This window comes from Mytilus californianus, unplaced genomic scaffold (assembly GCF_021869535.1).
Source record: "Mytilus californianus isolate M0D057914Y unplaced genomic scaffold, xbMytCali1.0.p SCAF_8, whole genome shotgun sequence".
In the NCBI taxonomy this organism is placed as follows: domain Eukaryota; kingdom Metazoa; phylum Mollusca; class Bivalvia; order Mytilida; family Mytilidae; genus Mytilus; species Mytilus californianus.
This window is the reverse complement of record NW_026262734.1, coordinates 25,263,177-25,283,884: the sequence shown is the minus strand read 5'-3', so window position 1 is coordinate 25,283,884 and position 20,708 is coordinate 25,263,177. Positions and strand designations below refer to the sequence as shown.

Sequence of the window (20,708 nt, the reverse complement as noted above, 5' to 3'; positions counted from 1 at the left end):
ACATTTTGTGCAGGTTTACTAATCCTATAGTGTACTGCAGTATAAGTTTTGTCACGGCAATTAAGAATATGTACAGTTTATTGTTAGGAATATGAACAGTTTTCAACTAATTTAGCAAACAATTATATCGAAAAGGAGGGCATGTCAAACCATCGGTGAATTACGAAGGTCTTAGCAAGAAATGTATGAAAGGTAAGGCGAGATGATGAATCATTTTGAGATATTTAACGATTTATTATATATATCATCAATAGACCTTATCGCTATTTGGGAATCTGCGACACTTGAACTATTGATTTCATACAACAATCAATTTTCTTTTGTGTCGTCAGACATTCTCCATTGTGACGTCAAAATTTTACGCGGACAAATAGCGATTATGTGTATTGTACACGACACATAATCTTGAGATGTTACACCTTTGAGTCTATGTCAAAAGTGAAATGAATTATGTTCCATCCACAATGTCCCGAAAAGTTAAATAATATAATAAGTAAAAGGTAATAATATGCTACACTCCCTCTGAAAGTAATACACCTTCATGTAAAGTGTCCTTAAGTTGTTTGCTTGTTTTTTGGTGTGTTTTTCTGGGTTTCATGTTTGTGTCTTTGTTCCTTTTTTTATTTATTTTGTTTATTCTGTTTTTAAAAGGAGAACAAACTCTCTAAAACACGAACAATTAATCGGAAAACTAATGTTTTAATCTTAACACATTACAAAATTCATTTGTATCTGTATACTTTCTACAAACACATTTATACTAAAATGTCTTTTATGGGGGTTTTAATCTGATCGTTATTCGATTTGTCATATTTCCAGTAGTTGGTTTCGAGTACAATCGATTAATATTATTTTTTTTAATGTATATGTTGTGATTTATTATCTTAAGGTTCTAATTTTCTGATTTAATATAACAATTATCTCCTAAACATCATGTCTTACACGTGCATTAAAATTCCAGGTATTCAGTGAAATGTAAACCACTTCCCCTATGTAAGCTTAGTCAAATAATAATCTCTTACGGAATAACTGATTTCAATCCCGGTTTGTTGATGGATTTATTTGTTGCTCAGCCGTAATTTTTTGTGTGATTTTTACGGAATGGTGTCTTCCCGTCTATTCACTCTAGGCTTTCGTGTTATTCTCCATGATATGCTTTAACTGTCCCTTCTTCTCACTCTTTAATCCTATTAAAGGCTTTCATTTTTTTACAGATGGTCAAAATCAATATTTGTTTTTATGCAATCCACTGCACAAGTTACACAATTACTTCTTGCGCACATAACTTATTGCACGCGGATTATTGTATCTGATTATCTTTAACTTTCTCAAAAGAAAATTTTTTTATCGTTTCGTTGAGATTCTTTTCGCAACTTTACGTGTTTTAACTGTTTCAACAACTACGCATTTTTCCTTAGGTGCGAATAGCATTTCTTGACTGAGCTAGATTATAAAACAGATGGCTAAATCGCTCAAAAAACAATTATGTGTACAAGACAAAATGCACATAACTTAGGACACCTGACAGTTTTATTATATTTACATACACACTGTGAAAACAGTTGACTGAAATAAAACTGAAGTTAAAACGAAGGATAAACCCATCCAACACAACATATAGATGATTGTAAAGATGAAATAATGCAAGTTAAACTGGTTATACAGCTGACTTAAAAAGATGTTAGGCAAATCCCAAAAAAGTCCAATGAATACAGGAACCAATATAATAACTGTCAAATTTCAGTTTATTCCATTGGAAACAAAATCCAGCCCGAAAATGTATTATACGTTTTGCCGTCCACGACGCCGTCTCCTATGTTCCCCGTTCTTATCCATACGTGGTCACTTTTGTTTACCTATTGTAATAGAGTAAATAAAATTAATATCTAAATTACTACATGATCTTAATTCATGTATTCACTTCTATAAGCACAATTAGGTGTAAAATTAAGATTAAACGAAAATGATTTATTACAGTGAATATTGTTAAAAACATCAATAAATAAAACTACGAAGGATATTCACTACTCACATTTTTTTCACTTACTTCCCGGCATTTTTGTAAGACAATTCATGGACATTTGTGAAGTCCAGATATGCTGTTGAAGCAACGTTAAAGGGAAATCACACTATTGTTTATACGCATCGCACTCGGCGCCGCTATAGTGTCGTGACCGTATTATGACGTCGTCGTTTTCGAGTCCGTCGTTAAGGTTGCTAATTTCTAAAATGGCGGCCCGCTCAAAGGGACGTTCACTAAAGCAAGAGAAAGCAAATGACGTGCAAAAAATGAAACTGCTACTCGAAACGGACAAAATGTATGGCAAAAAAATAGCCGAAAGTGGTCTTGATATGATCTTGATATGAATTACCTTACGATTGGGTTTAATTCAAATGAGTTACTCTCTTTAAATAAAGATATGATTATTATTATTATTATTATTGAGTTAGTATTTACATACAATACCATTTATACAATTATTTTTCTTAAAGGTTTATTAATTTCACCGAAAAATATTGTTAGACATGAGAAATATCAACATTTTTTGTCGATCTGGTCTTTATTATTTGAAGCGAAATCCGTCGGCTCAACTTTTTTTTGTAGAAAAACTTTTTTTATTGACTGTAAAGTTTATATTTTCATATATTAACATATTTATTGATCTCGCAGATTTCTTTGTTTCACGAAGAAAAAAATATTTAAAAACAAAAGAGATATTTATGACACTTTTTGTCGATCATTTCAGTATAATCAAAGCGTACATCGGCGAATGTGAAATCCGTCCGGTCAACTTTTTTTTTTAGAAAAACATTTTGTTTTACTATAAAGTTTAAATTTTCATTTAAGATAACTATTAATCTCGCAGATTTCTTAGTTGTATGAAAAAATATTGTAAAACAAAAGAGATATTACAAGTAACACTTTTTGTCGATCAGTTCAATATATGTAAAGCGTTACGGTACATCAGTGAGTGTGAAATCCGTCCGGTCAACTTCTCTGTTAGTTTTTCATAAAATATAGTCTAACATTTCCAAGGTCTTCAAATATTAAAAAAATCTATCAAATAAAAAAGTTCTGACTATTTATATTTGATTTTTGGTGTTTTAACGCCACTTTTAAGCACCGCTTTTGGGCTATTTCGTGGCGGCCAGTTTTTATTGGTGGAGGAAGCCGGAGTGACCGGAGAAAACCACCGACCTTCGATAGGAAAACTGACAATCATAGTCAATTAAGATTGGAGTCGAGTGCACCCGCACGAGCAGGGTTTGAACTCACAACTTCAGTGTTGACTGGCTAGTGATTACAGTAGTAACTACTTAGACCACTCGGCCACCGAGGCCCCCTGACTATTTATATCTCATCCGGTCAATATAGGCAATTGTACTGTCATTAGTGTAACCCAACTGTTGGCAACGTATCGTCGCGATGCGGTATGTGGGAATATACTGAACACGAACCTACATCTGACCTACTAGGTTTTGTTTTGTTTTTGTTTTTGTTTTCGTTTTTTTCTTGATTTTTGCAAAACTTTCAGTGGCAAATATTACATGAATATCAGCACAAAATTTTTTTCTATAGGAGATGAATACTCTTTCACAAGACGGACCTAAATGTGATTTTTACAGATTAGCACTCTGAAAGACATGTTACTCTACATGTGTGTGTGTGTTAGATATTTCTCTTGTTGGAGACTTGTAAAGCCAAATACACAGTGTGGATTTTTTGTTGTTGTTGTAGGCAGTACGGTCATCAATAGTACAAAAATAACTAGGCATAGTGTTTGAATTTTAGATTGCTCTGACGTCTAGCAGCCTTATTTTTTTAACTTGCTGGTCGTACAGTTCGCTATAATTGACAGTTTGAAGAATTACTACAAAATATGATTGTTTTTCGTGCCCAAATTATGTAAGCCTGTACAAAGCATTAAAGGAAGATTGAGTATAATGTACTATATAATACGGTGCTAAATTTTCTTTGATTTCGACAGCCAGCAACCGATGTAAAATTTTGTATGCTTCTTTAACAGTGATGTTTAACTGGCGTCATTCTTAAATAACGTTTGATATTTCAACAAATATGATTACTCTACGAATCACTCGTGTTCATGTGTTTGTGCCCCCATACCCCCTTCCTCCCCCCCCCTAAAAAAAAAGAAAGAGAGAGAGAGAGGCGTTTGACACCAAAGGAACATCGAAACTCATTGTTCTTATTTACATCCCTCTGTTGGGCAGAAAACTACAAGTTCCGGAAGCTGTACGCTTACATGCTGTTACTCTTGGTATATTGTAATTTTTTTTTCAAAACAAAACCTAGTAGGTCAGATGTAGGTTCGTGTTCAGATAACTCAATGTGATCACTTGCATGTCAACAAACAGTGATATAGGGAGATTGTCAGATTTCGATCATGACTGTAAAGGGCAACCATTTGTTTAATACAAAGATAGCTGATTTACTCTTGATACCTTGGTTCTTTAAAAAAAAAATGGCCAACATGATATAGCAGAGTGCTGAAAGTGGCACACACAATCAATCAGTTATTTTCAAATTCCCTTTCATTAATCAGTTTTGGCAAAAAAAGTATATAGGCTATACCATACTGAAACATAAATGTGATAAAAGAATATACAATTCAAGAAAGAGAGGTGCACCAACAGAAAATAGAAACTGCAATCTTTCTTTTAATTTCATCGGATCTCAAAATTTTAACTCTTACCAGAATTTTTTCTATCTCACAGTATAATTCGGAAGTTTCTAAGTGGAACTCAAGTTTTAACTAGAACTCTCACTCGAATTAACATTCGAACTAAAAATAAAACTGGAACTTTAACTCAAAATTTAGCTGGAACTCGAACTCTTATTCTACCTCAAAGGTTATCCACACTCTCATTTGTCATCTGATAAAAAAATTTGTAAGGGTTCCACGGAACCCAGTGTCTCGCCTACTTTTGCTGTTAATCGCAGGCTCAACAAAAATGAGGAAAAAATCACTAAAAATATTCCTCTCGATACTATCGTTTGATTGTAAGAAACTTCTGTCCAAGTTTGGTATAAATCTAGGATAGTTTATGGATCTAATAAATGTTTTAAAAACTTTAACTGCATACTGTATGTAATGTTAACTGGAAGAAAAACTAAGTCCATTTAAAAGTAAAATACGGATAAACAGGTACAAAATTTTGACAAAATTTCCTTCCAGATACGAGCTTCTGTTCAAGTTTGGTACATATCCAGGATAGTTAAAGAAAGTTGTTAAAATCTTAAAAACGTTAACCACAGAGTAAATGTATTGTTTCCTGGCAGAAAAACTAAGTAAATTTATAAGTAAAATACGGAAAAAATAGATTTTTTTTTTTACAAAATTTACTTCTGCATACTATCTTATGATCATAAACAAGCTTCTGACCAAGTTTGGTACAAATCCAGGATAGTTTAAGAAAGTTATTAAAAATTTAAAAACTCTAATCACAGAGTAAATGTATTGTTTCCTGGCAGAAAACCAAGTCCATTTATAAGTCAAATATGGAAAAACAGGAATTTTATTTTTACAAAATTTACTTCTGGATACTATTTTATGATCATAAACAAGCTTCTGTCCATGTTTGGTAGAAATCCAGGAGAGTTTAAGAAAGTTATTAAAACTTCAAAAACTTTAACCACAGAGTGAATATTTGTAGACGCCGCCGCCGCCGCCGACGACGACGACGACGCCGACGCCGACGCCGACGCCGACGCCGACGACGGAATGTAGGATCGCTATGTCTCGCTTTTTCGACTAAAGTCGAAGGCTCGACAAAAAACTAGAGTTAGATAAAATATATCAACATGTTCAATTAACTCTAAATTATCGGATGCATTGTATTTCTCATAACATACCAAAGTTGAGCGATTAATCGAACGGTAATAAAATATGCGTAATACATAAGGTTTTAATACACAGGCGTTGAACATTGAACATATTATGCACAATGAACATGAAACGATGTATGAAAAATAGGTGCGGGATGATAGAACTCAGAAAAAAATTTGGTTTCCACAGTTCGAATAAATTATGAAGCGTTGTGTAATTACGGAAATGTTAACCAATTTTAAATTCCTACCGAAAATAGGTTTCTTTTAACGTGCTGAGTTTGTGGCATTTTTAACATGGCATTTCAGGTTTTATCTTCCCGGTGCGAATGGACAAGCTAGTGAAATTATGGTTACGAAATTATTCTGCCTGCAGTCTAAAAGGAACGTGTTACTTTTCAGCCCGGATACCCTCAGTCTTCCGAGGTCGAAGATTCTTTATCTGGAAGCCGAAAATTATTTCTATAATACGGCATGAGGCAAAAATTCGTTTTCCACATACAACAAATGCAATTAAATAAAAAAATGAGATGACTTCGACTTTAACAAATACTTTATGATAAACTGTTATTGTATCTATGTTTAACGATTCAATAGATTGATAAAAATATCAATGAATATTAAAAATACCTTAAAAAATGTTCAAAAATGATATTATATTTTGTAGTGAAAAGGTTTAACTTAACCAAAGCGTTGCAAGAAATGCTGTTATGCCAGCAACGTCGTTCTATAACGTTAACAGAAAAGGTTATAGTTCCCGCCAAAATTCAATAATAAGATTATTTCCGTTTTAGCGGATTTAAAACATCGGTGACCCCCCTTTTTTATTTATGCTTTTAAAATCTTCTCTGAAGCTGCAACTTATGCAGAAGTTTGAATGGAAAAACATTAGTAGATTTTTTTTATTTCAAGAAAAATCTATTATAAATAGCAATAAAAATGGCGGGAAATGTTCAAAGGCCTTCAAAAATAAGGAAACTGAGACAAATAAATGTTCATAAGGTACAAGTTACATTTGACCGTTTTTGTTATTCCAGTTAAACATCGTTTTTCAATAAGTTTGTCTTTTTTTAGCAAATTAAGAGCGCTATTTCTATATTTCGTTATAACGCGATTCTTTAAGTTTTGATGACGTCATATCTCGAAAACAACATTGGTGACCCCAATTTTTTTTCCGCCTAAAATATCTTTATAAGTATGATCTGTATACATGCAAAATTTCAATGAATTATTATTAGTAGTATAAATAGTGTGATTTCCCTTTAAATCAAAAACCTTTCCCCCATTACTGAAGTCTATGTAACCTAGTTTTGCTTTTTGTTTACTAACTTATCTACCTTCTTAATCTATGTTCTTCTGTCAGTGCTCCAAACGAGAAAATGTTAATGAGTGGTTTATTTGTAGATATAGTTTAGGTATTGAGGGTTACTTTTACTGTTTCCCTTTTTACCTATCTACAAAAAGTTAAGGGGAAATTATAAAAAAAAATCGTAACAAAATCGTCATTTACGGGCATTGAATCGAATAAGGAGATACACATGTACCACTTCGGTCATTTTGACTTACATGTAGATGTTGTTTTGCTGATCATTTTTGATTCCCTCTTTCTAATACATGATCAAAATGGGTAAAATCATCATTCAGGAGCAATAATGCTTACAAGGAGTCGGTAGACAATGTTTTCCCATGTTGACTTATTTGTAGATCTTGTGGTGCTAAACATTTTTTGTTATAAAGTTTCCCTCTATTTATGTTAGTTTCTGCAATAAACATTAAAAGTCAAAAATCGTCACTTAGGGGAAATAACTCCTATAAAAAGAAAATTTACAATATCAGCCATGTTGACTTATTTGTATGTCTTATTGTGCTTGCCGTCTTTGCTTTTTGCCGTTTCTTTCTATTATAGTTTCACTCCAGAGCATTAACTCCTCTAAGGGGTTAACTGACAATTTCGGCTATGTTTGTTATATTGGCGAGGCAAATAATATACTCCTTTGATATATATACATATGTTTTATTCTAATCTAAACTATATACATTGTACATGTTTACTTGTCAAGTATAAAGCACGCAAGTGATGTTGATCTGGAAACAGTTCTCATATAAAGCTAGTAACAGTTAGGATCTGATAAGAACTTACATTTGATAGTAAACAGATGCCATGACCTTGGTGTTTTCCCAGACTATAGGATAACCTATAGTTCATTGACTTAATATTACATCTCCCCTTTTCAGCTTGTAAGAAAATATAGTAATTACTAATAAATGTTATCATGAATGGAACAGCTGATCTTTGTTTACAAATCTAACCTATCTGGAGGTTTTGATATTCTCCCTGACTTGGTTACATACAAATCAGATTTATCAGATTGATCTGTTGTGTTATCTTTTATTTCATTATTGTGAATTGGCATTTCATCGGGGATTGTTTCAAAAGTATTTTTAGCAAATTTTGTATCAGGCTTTTCAGGCAAATTTGAAAAGTGTCGCCGATTCCTACGAATTTCGCCACTGTCAGTTTCAATTATATAAGAACGCGGTTCATTAGATTCCGCTTTGACTATTCCCTGTTTCCTTTGATCTTTAACCCAAACGCGATCGTTTGTTTTTACTTTAGAAAATGGTCGCGCTCGATGTCGTCTGTCATAATACTGTTTTTGTTTAAATTTATATTCATCTTCCTTTCTGAACAACTCGCGAGTGTTAGGCAATTTAGGTGCGAGGTTTTTCGGAGCAACTGGGACCAACGTTCTTAGCTTACGCCCCATCAAAAGTTCTGCCGGGCTGTAACCATTAGCAAGCGGTGTTGTTCTATAAGAAAGTAAAGAATTATATTCGTCGTCTGATTTTTTTAGCATATTTTTAATAGTTTGAACGCTACGTTCAGCTAGTCCGTTTGACTGGGCAAATCGTGGACTACTCATTATGTGTCGAAAACCATACGACTGCGCGAATTGCTTGAATGTTAATGAGTTGTATTGAGGTCCACCGTCCGTAATAAAAGTTTCCGGTATTCCGTGTCTTGCAAAAAATGACTTTAAATGATTCACGACGGATTGAGAACTTGTGCTAGACAATTTTGCTATCTCGATGTATCTCGAAAAATAATCAACAACTAATAAGTACGTTTGCCCTTTTAGTTCAAACAAGTCGGACGCTAGTTTTTGCCATGGTCGTTTAGGAAATTCCGGCTGCAATAGCGGTTCCGCATGATCATTAGCATTTTCGATACATTTTTGACATCTTTTGACCATGTTTTCTATTATTGTACTGATACCAAGCCACCACACCGAGGACTTGGCTCGCTCTCGACATTTAACTATGCCTTGATGACCATCGTGAAGTCGTTCTAGTATTTCGTCTTGTAACGACCGCGGGATAACTTACCTATCGGCTTTTAATAAATTATTTCCCACGATAGTGAACTCTCCCTGTAGACTCCAATACGGTTTCAAGCTGTCACTTAAACTAGATTTTTCTGGCCACCCTTCTTTGCAATAAAACATTAGGGTTTTGCATATTTCATCTTTTACGCACTCGTCCCTAATGTTTTGAAGTCTCATATCTGATGCCGGGAAATTATTAACGATACTGTCCACGTACGCTTTTGTCTCGGTCTCGAATTCATTGGACTCGGACAAGATGTCTACCGGCGATCTAGATAATGCATCTGCGATATTCAATTCCTTACCTGGTACGTGCTCAATTGTGAAATCAAACCTCAAAAGTCGCATTCGGAATCTTTGAATACGCGGCGGAAGTTCTGCAATACCTTTACTGCTGAGTAACGGTACGAGCGGCTTGTGGTCAGTTTCGAGATTGAACTTCTTACCTATCAAATAATTGCTGAACTTCTCACACGCCCAGGTCAAAGCTAACGCTTCTTTTTCTATTTGCGCGTAGCGCTGCTCTGTGTCTGTCATAGAACGCAAAGCATACGCAACAGGCTTCAATATTTCTCCATGTTTTTGCCTAATGACTGCGCCCAATCCAAACGACGACGCGTCAGCTGACACTACAGTGTCCTTATTTGGATCATAATGTCCAAGCGTTCCGGACGAAGCTAGCTCATTCTTTATCTCGGTAAACGCGGTTTCTTGTGCTATACCCCAATACCAAGCATTGTGAGTCTTTAATAGTTCACGTAGCGGCTTAGTTAGCTCTGTCACCTTGCACGAAAATTTGTTAAGTTGATTCACCATTCCTAAAAAACGTCTTACTCCTGATATATCAGTTGGCTTTGCCATCTCGGCAATAGCCTTAACTTTGTCTGGGTCTACCCTACAACCCGACGCGTCAATGATTTGACCCAGGAATTTGACTGACGGTTTTGAAAATTCACACTTTTCGTTCAGTGTGAGACCGGCTTTTCCGATCGCTTCTAAAATTCTCTCTAGGCGCTCGTCGTGCTCCTCCTGTGAGGCACCAAACACGAGAACATCGTCCATATGGCACAATACGCCTGGATACCCCTCCACTGTCTCTGACATACGTTTTTGAAAAAATTCACTGGCAGAGTTTATTCCGAAAGGTAATCGATTGCAACAATACCTACCGAAAGGCGTAATAAACGTTGTGAGCGGACGTGACTCTTCTGCTAGGTTAGTTTGCCAAAACGAAGAATTTGCATCTAATTTTGAAAATATTCTTGCATTTGCAAGCTTTGCAAGCGACTCTTCTACAGCTGGAAGCGGATAATTTTCACGCTTGACCGATTCGTTCAATTTTGTAAAATCGATACATATGCGCACGTCACCGTTTGATTTCGGCACAACAACCATGCCAGCGCACCACTCGGTCGGTTCATCGACTTTTGAGATGACCCCTAGTTTTTCCATTCTTGTCAACTCAGTCTTTACCTTATCCATTAAAGGTAACGGTACTCTGCGCGGCGTTGACAAAGCATACGGTTTCGCGTCTGGGCCTAGCGCAATTGTATATGTCCATTTTGTTTTCCCTAGACCGTTAAATATCTTTGGATATTTACCGCGATAGTAGTTATTCGCTTCGCTACTCGCGTTGACAGACGAAACATTAACCTTATCAATAATACCTAAAGCCTGAATAGCTGGCCTACCTAATAATGGTTTACTTAATCCCTTAACAACATATATATCCTGAACACTAAATTTGTCCTTTGTTTCAAGCATGCATTGAAATTTTCCTACAACATTTAAGTTTGTGTTTCTCGGTCCACTCAGTCTTTTGTTCGCTTTCATCAGTTCTATATTATTTATTCCTTTTAAATCACTGTCAGAAATTACTGTAACATCCGCACCAGTGTCGATTTTGAAATCTATCTCCTTTTTATGAATGAAAAGTTTTGTTGTCCAGGGGCGATCACCGACTGTGTTGATTGTTCCCAGAAATCCTTCAGCGTCCGAATAAACGCTCACCGATTCAACCGTTTTCACGGTTCTGCAAGATTTTGCGAAGTGTCCGATATTTGAGCACTTGTAACATTTTGCTCCTTTAGCTGGGCATTTTTCTCTGGGGTGAAATTGTCGATTTCCGCATCTTTGGCATCCCTTTTGTTGTGAATGGAAAGGCTGCTTCTGCTTTTTCACAAATTTAGTTTTGTTGAATTTCGATTTAACTGCATCAACATTAGAGTTCGGATTGTCACATCTCATTATAGCCTGCTGTTTCTTCACAGTCTCCGATTGGCGGGCCATGTCAGTTGCTTTCTTAAGAGTAAGCTCCGGATCAAGCTGCATTTTCAATGATAAGTTGGAATCCTTGATACCGACAACTATTCTGTCTCTTATCATTTCTTGTCTTAAATCGTTGTATCCACAATGTTCAGTTAATGTGTATAAAGATGTAACAAAACTTTCTACACCTTCATCGTCGTCTTGTTTCCGCTTATTGAACTTTGCACGTTCGAAAATAACATTCCTTCTAACTATGAAGTACTTGTCAAATTGCTCTTTCACTTTTGCATATTTCTTTTTGTTTTCCTCCAACAAATCAAATGACGCAAAAATATCATCTGCTTCCGGACCCATCGTGTAGATTAAAGAGTTAACCTGTGTAGCTCCTGCTTTTTCCTCCAGCCCCGAAGCTGATCTGAATCTATCAAATCTTTGGATCCATTTGGTCCACGTTTCTGGCTTACAAAAGTCAAACTTTTCTGGAGCTGCGACTTGAAATGTTGCCATAATTTCAGTCAATGTACTGCACTACTACAGGATTAATCAAAGAATTGTCCGGTGTAACTAAAATGTTTTAAACCGCTGCTACCATGTTATATTGGCGAGGCAAATAATATACTCCTTTGATATATATACATATGTTTTATTCTAATCTAAACTATATACATTGTACATGTTTACTTGTCAAGTATAAAGCACGCAAGTGATGTTGATCTGGAAACAGTTCTCATATAAAGCTAGTAACAGTTAGGATCTGATAAGAACTTACATTTGATAGTAAACAGATGCCATGACCTTGGTGTTTTCCCAGACTATAGGATAACCTATAGTTCATTGACTTAATATTACAATGTTGACTAAAAAAAAAGAGGCGAAGGATACCAAAGGGACATTCAAACTGATAAGTCGAAAATATACTGACAATGTCATGGTTAAAAAAGAAAAAAAAAACAAACAGGCAAACAACAGTACATTAAACACAACATAGAAAACCAAAGACTGAGCAACACCAACCGAACCAAAAACTGTGGGTGATCTCAGGTGCTCCGCAAGGGTGAGCAGATCCTGCTCCACACATGGCACCCGTCGTGTTGCTCATGTTAGTTCAAACCTGGTGAGAAGTCTAATTCGGTAGGTCTAAGGGGACGGGATCATCCGTTGTCATCTGTGAAATGATTAATACATAGATCTTATTAGGTCTTTCCACTTTTCTGTGGAAAGACCTATTGTATTTGTTCTGATTATTTTTTTTTTTTTTCTTCCGCCAAATTTTGTTCTTGCGATAAATGTTTGTTTCGCAATATGTCGCTTAGATATTTCTCATATTGTATCGTATAGTTTATGCGCTTTTAAATTTCACCCTGCTAAGCCGAACCATTTTCTTTGCAAGAGTTATCTCCCTATTCACTGTTTATCATCTGTGTGCATCTCCTTCGTAACAAAAAAAATTATCGACAACATTCTTTTTCTAAATTGTTTGTTACATCCTCAGGAATTTTTGCCTAATTTGGATCGAAGCGATCCAGTGAAATCTTAAAGGAGTTATCTGCCTTTACCAAATTAATTTGTCGTTATGTTTTTGTAACACGTAAACCGTAAGCCGTATAAAAAAAATTTGACCAAAATGTTAGTCGCGACATGATATAACTGGAAAGTTTTTGTTAAAATGGTACGCGTCATTGTTTTAGGGGTTCCATGTCACTGAAATAGTAAAATGAACAAAATGAACTAATTATAGCCTTAAACTTTGCAGCTATCATGATGTAAACATGCATCTTATCTTAATTTATCAACAAAGGTCCACCATCCTCCACCTCCCCCCCCTTTTTTTTTTCTTCTACTTTGAGGGAATTCCATTTCGCCTTGAAGTTCAGTCCTGTACAATTTACTGTAAAAAATGCAATCCTTCTGATATACAAACTTCTTAAATAGAAATTCATTCCTGCAAAAATCGGCTCCAATTCATGTTCATGTTAGACGCGGTCCGCTTGATTGAGAAATAAAATTCAATGACGTAGAAAAATCGTAAATATTGCTGAAATCCTACAATAAAATTTTTTTTAATCATGCATTTAAATACAAATCTGTGCTCCCGTAAACATGTGTACGTAAGATGCATGCATGATCCGTCATCAATGACCTGTAAATAATAAAACCAATAGTGATCATGTTTGTCCGATCAGTACACATGTGTTCTGTTCAACGGTCTCCCCTGACATATATATTCGAGCGTCACGTGACTTCAAAACATCATCACGCGCGCGGACCTAAAATTAGAATAAAACATCCGAAATCCATATCCAAATATGGAAAGTGAAACTTCCAAGACAAAATGTTACTCATTTTTTCCCCCTACAAATTGAAACAAAATGTACACACAACACATAAAAGAAACCATGAAGTACCAGTTCTCGTAGCAAATAGGGAAAATTAGAAAAAAAAGAAGATGTTAGGATTTTTATTTATTAGGATATCCTTAGGCTGTCCGTTTGGGAGTGCGGGATGTACAAGTACGCAGCCCGGTCAGAACATGAACATCAAGTCCGATGCCTCGCATAGAGAGAGTGTCATGCAAACTTTCAATCAAGCAATCAATCAATCAATCATTCATTCAATCAATCAATCAATCGATCGATCAACCAACCAACCAACCAACCAACCAACCAACCAACCAATTAATCATGTTTCAGAGGGGAAAGACCGTTTAACAATTGTTTTTAAAACAATTGATTTATATTTGTTCTTGTAATTTTTATTATGTAATGTTTCTCTGTATCCATAATAGTTTTTAAGATAATAACCAAGCACTGTGAAATTTGATAAATAAAAAGGACATTTCAGGGAAATTTACTCCAAATTGTGTTGTCCGTTCTCCTAAAAACAAAAACTGTCATTTACCCTATTGCTCTATTTTTTTAGCAAGAGCTTTCGTGTATATTGACGGAGCGAATCCCCGGATACAAGTTTTAATCAAGATTCACCCAGATAAATTAATGTGAAGTTTGATAATATTTTGCCAAGTAGTGTAAAAGACGCAGATTTTTTACAAGTTTGCCGACGGCGGACACAGAGTGATGGCAAAAGCTCACATATTTCTTTGAGCTAAAATGGGCTGCTTAATGTATATATAGTTTTTTTTACATTGTATATTGCCGAAAAATATAGTTCTAACCAAAATTTTAAAATACTTTTTCAAACTTATTTTCGAGTTATCCGACTTCGAAGTACATCTGGCTATGTCATAGAGTTAACTTACATGTACATATCTTCAATTCTTAATAGTTAATTTGAAGACATGTTCTTTTTTCTTAATTCTTATAGGCAAAACCTCTCGGAAATTTGGGTTTTCAGTGCTCTTCAACTTCGTACTTTATTTTACCTTTTTTTTTAATTTTTGTATTCGAGTGTCACTGATATGCGTCTTTTGTAAACGAAACGTGCGTCTGGCGTACACAATTTTAATACTGCTACATATGATGAGTCAGCACTTCTGTGCTGACATGAATTATCATTGATATGGTCAAATTTATAAATTAACTGTTTACAAAACTTTTGCAATTTTGAAAAAACTGAGGCTTTTCTACCTCAGGAATAGATTACCTTAGCTGTATTTGGCAAAACTTTGAGGAATTTTGGTCCTCATTGCTCTTCAACTTCGTGCTTTATTTGGCTTTTTAACTTGTTCGGATTCGAGCGTCACTGATGAGTCTTTTGTAGACGAAACGCGCGTCTGGCGTAAATACAAAATGTAACCTGGTATCTATGATGAGTTTATTTATATACCATGTAATAATGAATAATGACATCAGATTCCTCTCTCATGATTTTGAAAAGTGATTAAGGAAAAGCACAAAACGATACTAAACATAATATCTTCGAAAACATTTACTCAGTTTAGAAAATAATATGTATTATGAAAACAGAGTAATAAAAGAATTGGATATGTTGTATGATGCATGAAGAACATTTCCTATCAAGCACGCAACCAAACATAAAGAAATAGGCCTTTCCACACCTCAAAGTTCCAATTAGTTCTTCAACATGGCCCCTTATCACCAGTTTTTGGCGAAATTCTTTGTTAGATTTTGCTTAAGGTACATACAACTTTACTTTCACAAGTATTGTATGTAAGTTATCTTTACAAAAAAGGTCTCTTACCTTTAGGACAGCAGTTTGTGTACCACTACCGTAGTCACTACCGTCACCAGTGTCCACTTTGGTGAAAGCATATGGATTGCCATTTACGACCAATTCTGTGGTTTGCCAATCACCATTTGCTATCGATACCGTCCAAGTAAATACGTAAATACCAACAATGGGAACAACAAATACACCATCGCCATTATTGTATGATGTAGTCGTATCCAGTATAACCTATATAAAATGTATTCAAAAGAAATGTTAAGATAATAATTGTATTTATGAATATTCACAGCAGTTACAAATTAAAGCATATAAGAAATCTTTCTTGTTTCGATTTTTTTTTGTATTAATAAGGTGACTGTTAGATATTCATGAAATATTATACATATTTATCTAAATATAAGTTTACTTGCGGCACATACATTTTACTTGTACAAATGTACTGACTAGGCCTTTTGTTGTTTCATAGAGGTTTCTATCCCTCTTACCAGATACATTTCACTATTTTAAATATAAAACTTTTGGCATATTTGGTCAGTGAGAGTAGAATCAATGCTTCTATTTCCCATACGACATGTTACATGTTTTTTTTCTACGAATTTTAGTCATTTAGTGTATAAGTTAGGAAGTTAGACATTAAAAGTTAAATAAAGATCTATCTTAAAACAGCAGAAGTAATCAACGATTGCAAAGCTCACATCTCCCTCACATTGACCTGCATGAATGAATAAAAAAAACGATGTTTATTTTTGTGACAAAGGGACCGTGTGTGATCACTCAGCGCCATGCGAAATGAACTTAACGTTAAACTCAATACATATCGCAGCCTAACGTGGTCAGAAGGAAAACTTTACGCAGCAAGTGTGTACTCTGTTCCAATTCATGACGGTACTGATTTTTTTATAATTGCATGAAACTTTCTAATTTCATAAAGAACTCACATGTAAAATTTAGTCGATGTAAATGAAGCGTAAAGTTAAGGTCAGTGACTTTATCTTTCTTCGAAGCTGCCATATACCCGCAGATGCATCATTTTATCAAGTAAAACGATTTTATATGTTAATTTCTGCAATCTGAACTAGGGCATATAACGTAATCAGAGTCAATTAAGGGTAAAATATAGGCCAAATTATCTCCTTTTACTCTAACACCAGATTACCTAATTGTAAGTCACTAAGTATCTGTAAACTGAATTGGAGCGTAAAAATATTCAAGCTGTGGTATTTCATCTCACGAATTATGATCAGTCTCTCCTAGATGCATCTGGTTACACACCTTTTGATATTGACGCGTGGTTTATAGAAATTCATGTTGTTTCTATAATGCAATTCCCCAGGAAAGCCAAAAATCTAAACCCGGGAGAACAGAAAAAACAATAAATGGGCCAATTAATAGAATACTAGTAGGCAAAACCTTCATAGGTCAATATTCTAATTTTGAAATGTATTTCAGCACAATTATTTAGTTATATGAACTTGAAATTTATATAAAGCATATCATATGAATCATCCAAATACAGACGCCTTTGTTGCTAGATGACTAGCTGTAAAACCGGACCATGGTATTAAAAGTGTTTGACATTATTACCATTCACACAATAATTATGCGTTCCGTGAAAGCCTCCTCATAACAAATGCCAATCTATGAATCACAGCTTATGGCTAAACAAAAGAGGGACGAAAGATACCAGAGTGACAGTCAAACTCATAGATCGAAAACAAACTGACAACGCCATGGCCAAAAATAAAAAGACAAACAGACAAATAATACTACAGATGACACAACATAGAAAACTAAAGACTAAGCAACACAAACCCCACCAAAAACTAGGGGTGATCTCAGGTGCTCCGGAAGGGTAAGCAGATCCTGCTCCACATGTGGCACCCGTCGTGTTGCTTATGTTATTACAAATCCGGTAAATAGTCTAATTCGGTAGGTCTTCGTGAAAAGCGAAGGGTATTGTAGTTACGACATAAGGAACATATCCGATATCATCTGTGTAACGGTTATTCGATAACGGTCAACCAACTCGTGATGGCGTCCGTAAAATTTACGAAGGGATGATTTCAACTTCACCATTTGGAACTCTTGGTTTCATAGCTTCCTTGTGAGCAGCAATCTTCTATCAAAGAAATCATGATAGGAAATACAAGCCCGGGAATATCGTATCAATTGGGAGATATATACTCCGTATAAAGGCGCTGCTGGAATGTTGCTACATAGAAACGGAAAGTTCACAATTGGGAAGCTGAAATCATCTCTTTTGTCGTAAAGTTTTGTTTTCAGCCGACCTCATTGTCAATTTCTAGATATAAGTCAAGATATGAGGCAGACTAAACTGTATCTGTAGTATCCTTTATCTCTAGTTCGATGGGATAGATTCGTTTAACATAGCCACAAAATTTTGTATTATTTAGTGAGAGAACATCATCTTTATAGCGGAACGTAAAGTTAAAGGATATTGCTAACTTCTTATCTTTCTTCCTAAGAAGTTCCTGTATGAAGTCAGCCTCATAATAATATAGAAACAAGTCGGCAATGGTAATATATGCCGATATAAAACGAGATATTCGAACTATCAAGATTTTCCCAATTCTAGAAATAAAATGTATCCATATCAACTCACTCCTAAACATCAAAAATTACCAATCACCGTTGAACATTAGACATTGATATTTGATCGTTTCTCAAGACGAACTTCAAAACAAAATAATAAACCAGACAGCATTCCTTTGTCATTGTATATGAACCTTTCATTGGGTAAACATTTTTTTTGCTGATTAAATGTACGCGTGTTTGGCAATGGTGTCTTATACTTCGATGATCGTTAAATCGTCAAAATTTAATGGCAGTGAAAGACGTATGCTATGAGTTCTGTGCGCAGAATAGGTCTTTCTGGACTAAGCTTCAACACGTACACACGAGATAAAAATTACACAAATATCAGAAAAAGGTGTATCTTGTAAATACAAATGCAGTGCATGAACAAGCCGTTACTGGAAAAACATTCAACATGATTAAATAAGGTGATGTTAATAGATTGAATTGGTAAATTAATGTATGTTAACTTTTACTTTATATAACCATGAACTACCTTTCAGTTCCATGGTGTATAACCGATAAAAATGTCAAATTTGCAAAAATATTGTTTTACCTTGTCAAATATAACAGCTGCGTGCTTGCCTAGTCCAGTTATATGTGTTGTGAGTTGCGTTGAAAATGCTACTTTATTTGGAGGATTCTGTCTCTTTTGAGCTGAAATATGTCATGAAAACAAACTTAAATTTGATGTTCATATACACAATTGGCTAATATTATACGCTTTCCTTTGCAAACAGTAAAATAACAAAAATACCGAACGCAACAAAAAATTCAAAACTGAAAGTACTTTGATTCCCTTTATAGCTCTAAATTATTTTTTCGTTTTTTCTCCTGGCAGTTCCATTATAGAAATGTATTTTTATTTGGATGTCATTATCTTCTTTTTTTTCTATAAAACCCTAAGAAGTAAAATAACAAAATTACCGAACACCAAGGAAAATTTAGATCGGAAAGTCCCTTATCAAAAGGCAAAATCAAAAGCTCAAATACATCAAACGAATGGAAAACAACTGTCATATTTCCGATTTGTTACAGACATTTCCTTATGCGTGTGCTATGTAGAAATAGTTGGTTTAAACCTGTTTTTATAGCTAGCTAAACATCTCACTTGTATGACAGTCGCATAAAATCCCATTGTATTGACAACAATGTGTGAGCAAAACAAGCAGACATAATAGGTAAAAATGTCAAAAAATTGGTATTTTATCTAACCTGTATGCATCAAAAACTCCTCCAGAAAAAAAAATAAAACGAAACAACAAATTTATAAATATAATATAAAACAATGTCAATAAACAAAAAGATGAAAATATAAAACAAACAATCAAGAATAAAAACAAAGATGATATTGAAATTCAATAGTAAACAAGTTGTTGTCTCTTTGACATATTCCCCATTTCCATTCTCAATTTTAATTTCTACAGCAAGAAAATATTTATACATTTATTGAATTTCAAAATTCTATTTAAAGTAGATCGGGTGTCTTTTTCTGAGCATCCCTTCTGGGCATGTTGCAAAAATACTATTTTACTCTGTATCATTCAATATACAAAAGAAACATGTAAAACTTGAAATTTAAAGATGAAATTACTAAAAAAAAAAACATTTTCATTAAGTGTTTTTAAACTTTTCTGAAAGAAATCCATTTAAAATCAAGGGCTGATAATCACATTGAATTTGATTGGGCATTTTTTTTGTTTTTATTTTCCAACAAAATAAGGCTGTTAGTTTTTGAAATTTCAGAAGTATTTATGAAAAGCAATTATCTCATTGAATATTAACAAAGAATAATCTTTCGTCGAAGATTAAGACACCAAAGTTACCTTGAGAAGAATAACAACGCTCGTATCTCAAAAAAAAAATAGTTTGATCCCATTTCACAAATTCCTAACAGCAGCATTTTAAGTAAAATAATTGAGTAATCACACGTCTAAATATTCCGCTATTCGGCTTTCAGAAGTATAGTAACTGCTTCATAATTTAATTCAAACCTTTCATAGATGTACATTCGGTAATTTCGAGATTCAGTCTACTAATTTCAGTTTGAAGTTCCTTATTTATAGACTGTTGTCTGTCGAGAAGTATCTCCAGTCTCTGCAGGCGTGTTTCTGTGTGTTTGGCATCTTCCTGTGACAGTACTCGACTTGTTGGCAAAAGCAATATAATCGTCAAGTAAATCGGAAGCATTTTTGTATTCATTTTACATTACCATTCACGTATGGCTCAAAATGAAATGGTCTTATATTGATTAATACAATCATTTAAGGTTACAAGATTATCAAGTAGGCAAAGTGAACTGGTTTGATAACGCTACACTTTCATGTTAATCTTAATGCGTTTCGTGAATTATATAGGATTGTTCGTAAATGACGTGTTGATCTTAATGTGCTAAATATTCTCAAAACAAGCCGTTATCTCTTTCACAATCTTATGTGCATCTTAAGACAAACTTAAGCCAGTGT

At 34.5% G+C, this 20,708-nt stretch overlaps 1 protein-coding gene across 1 annotated transcript; it reads right to left on the bottom strand.

Annotated features, from left to right (window-relative positions):
• Positions 1 to 1,745: 1,745 nt before the first annotated feature.
• LOC127711959 (cerebellin-3-like) lies at positions 1,746 to 20,433 on the bottom strand. The gene is made up of 4 exons (XM_052218114.1): positions 20,238 to 20,433; positions 18,800 to 18,912; positions 15,661 to 15,876; positions 1,746 to 1,856 (listed from the first exon to the last, which is right to left on the bottom strand). The coding sequence occupies exons 1-4, from the start codon at positions 20,431 to 20,433 to the stop codon at positions 1,746 to 1,748; spliced, it is 636 nt and encodes a 211-aa protein (XP_052074074.1).
• Positions 20,434 to 20,708: the final 275 nt, after the last annotated feature.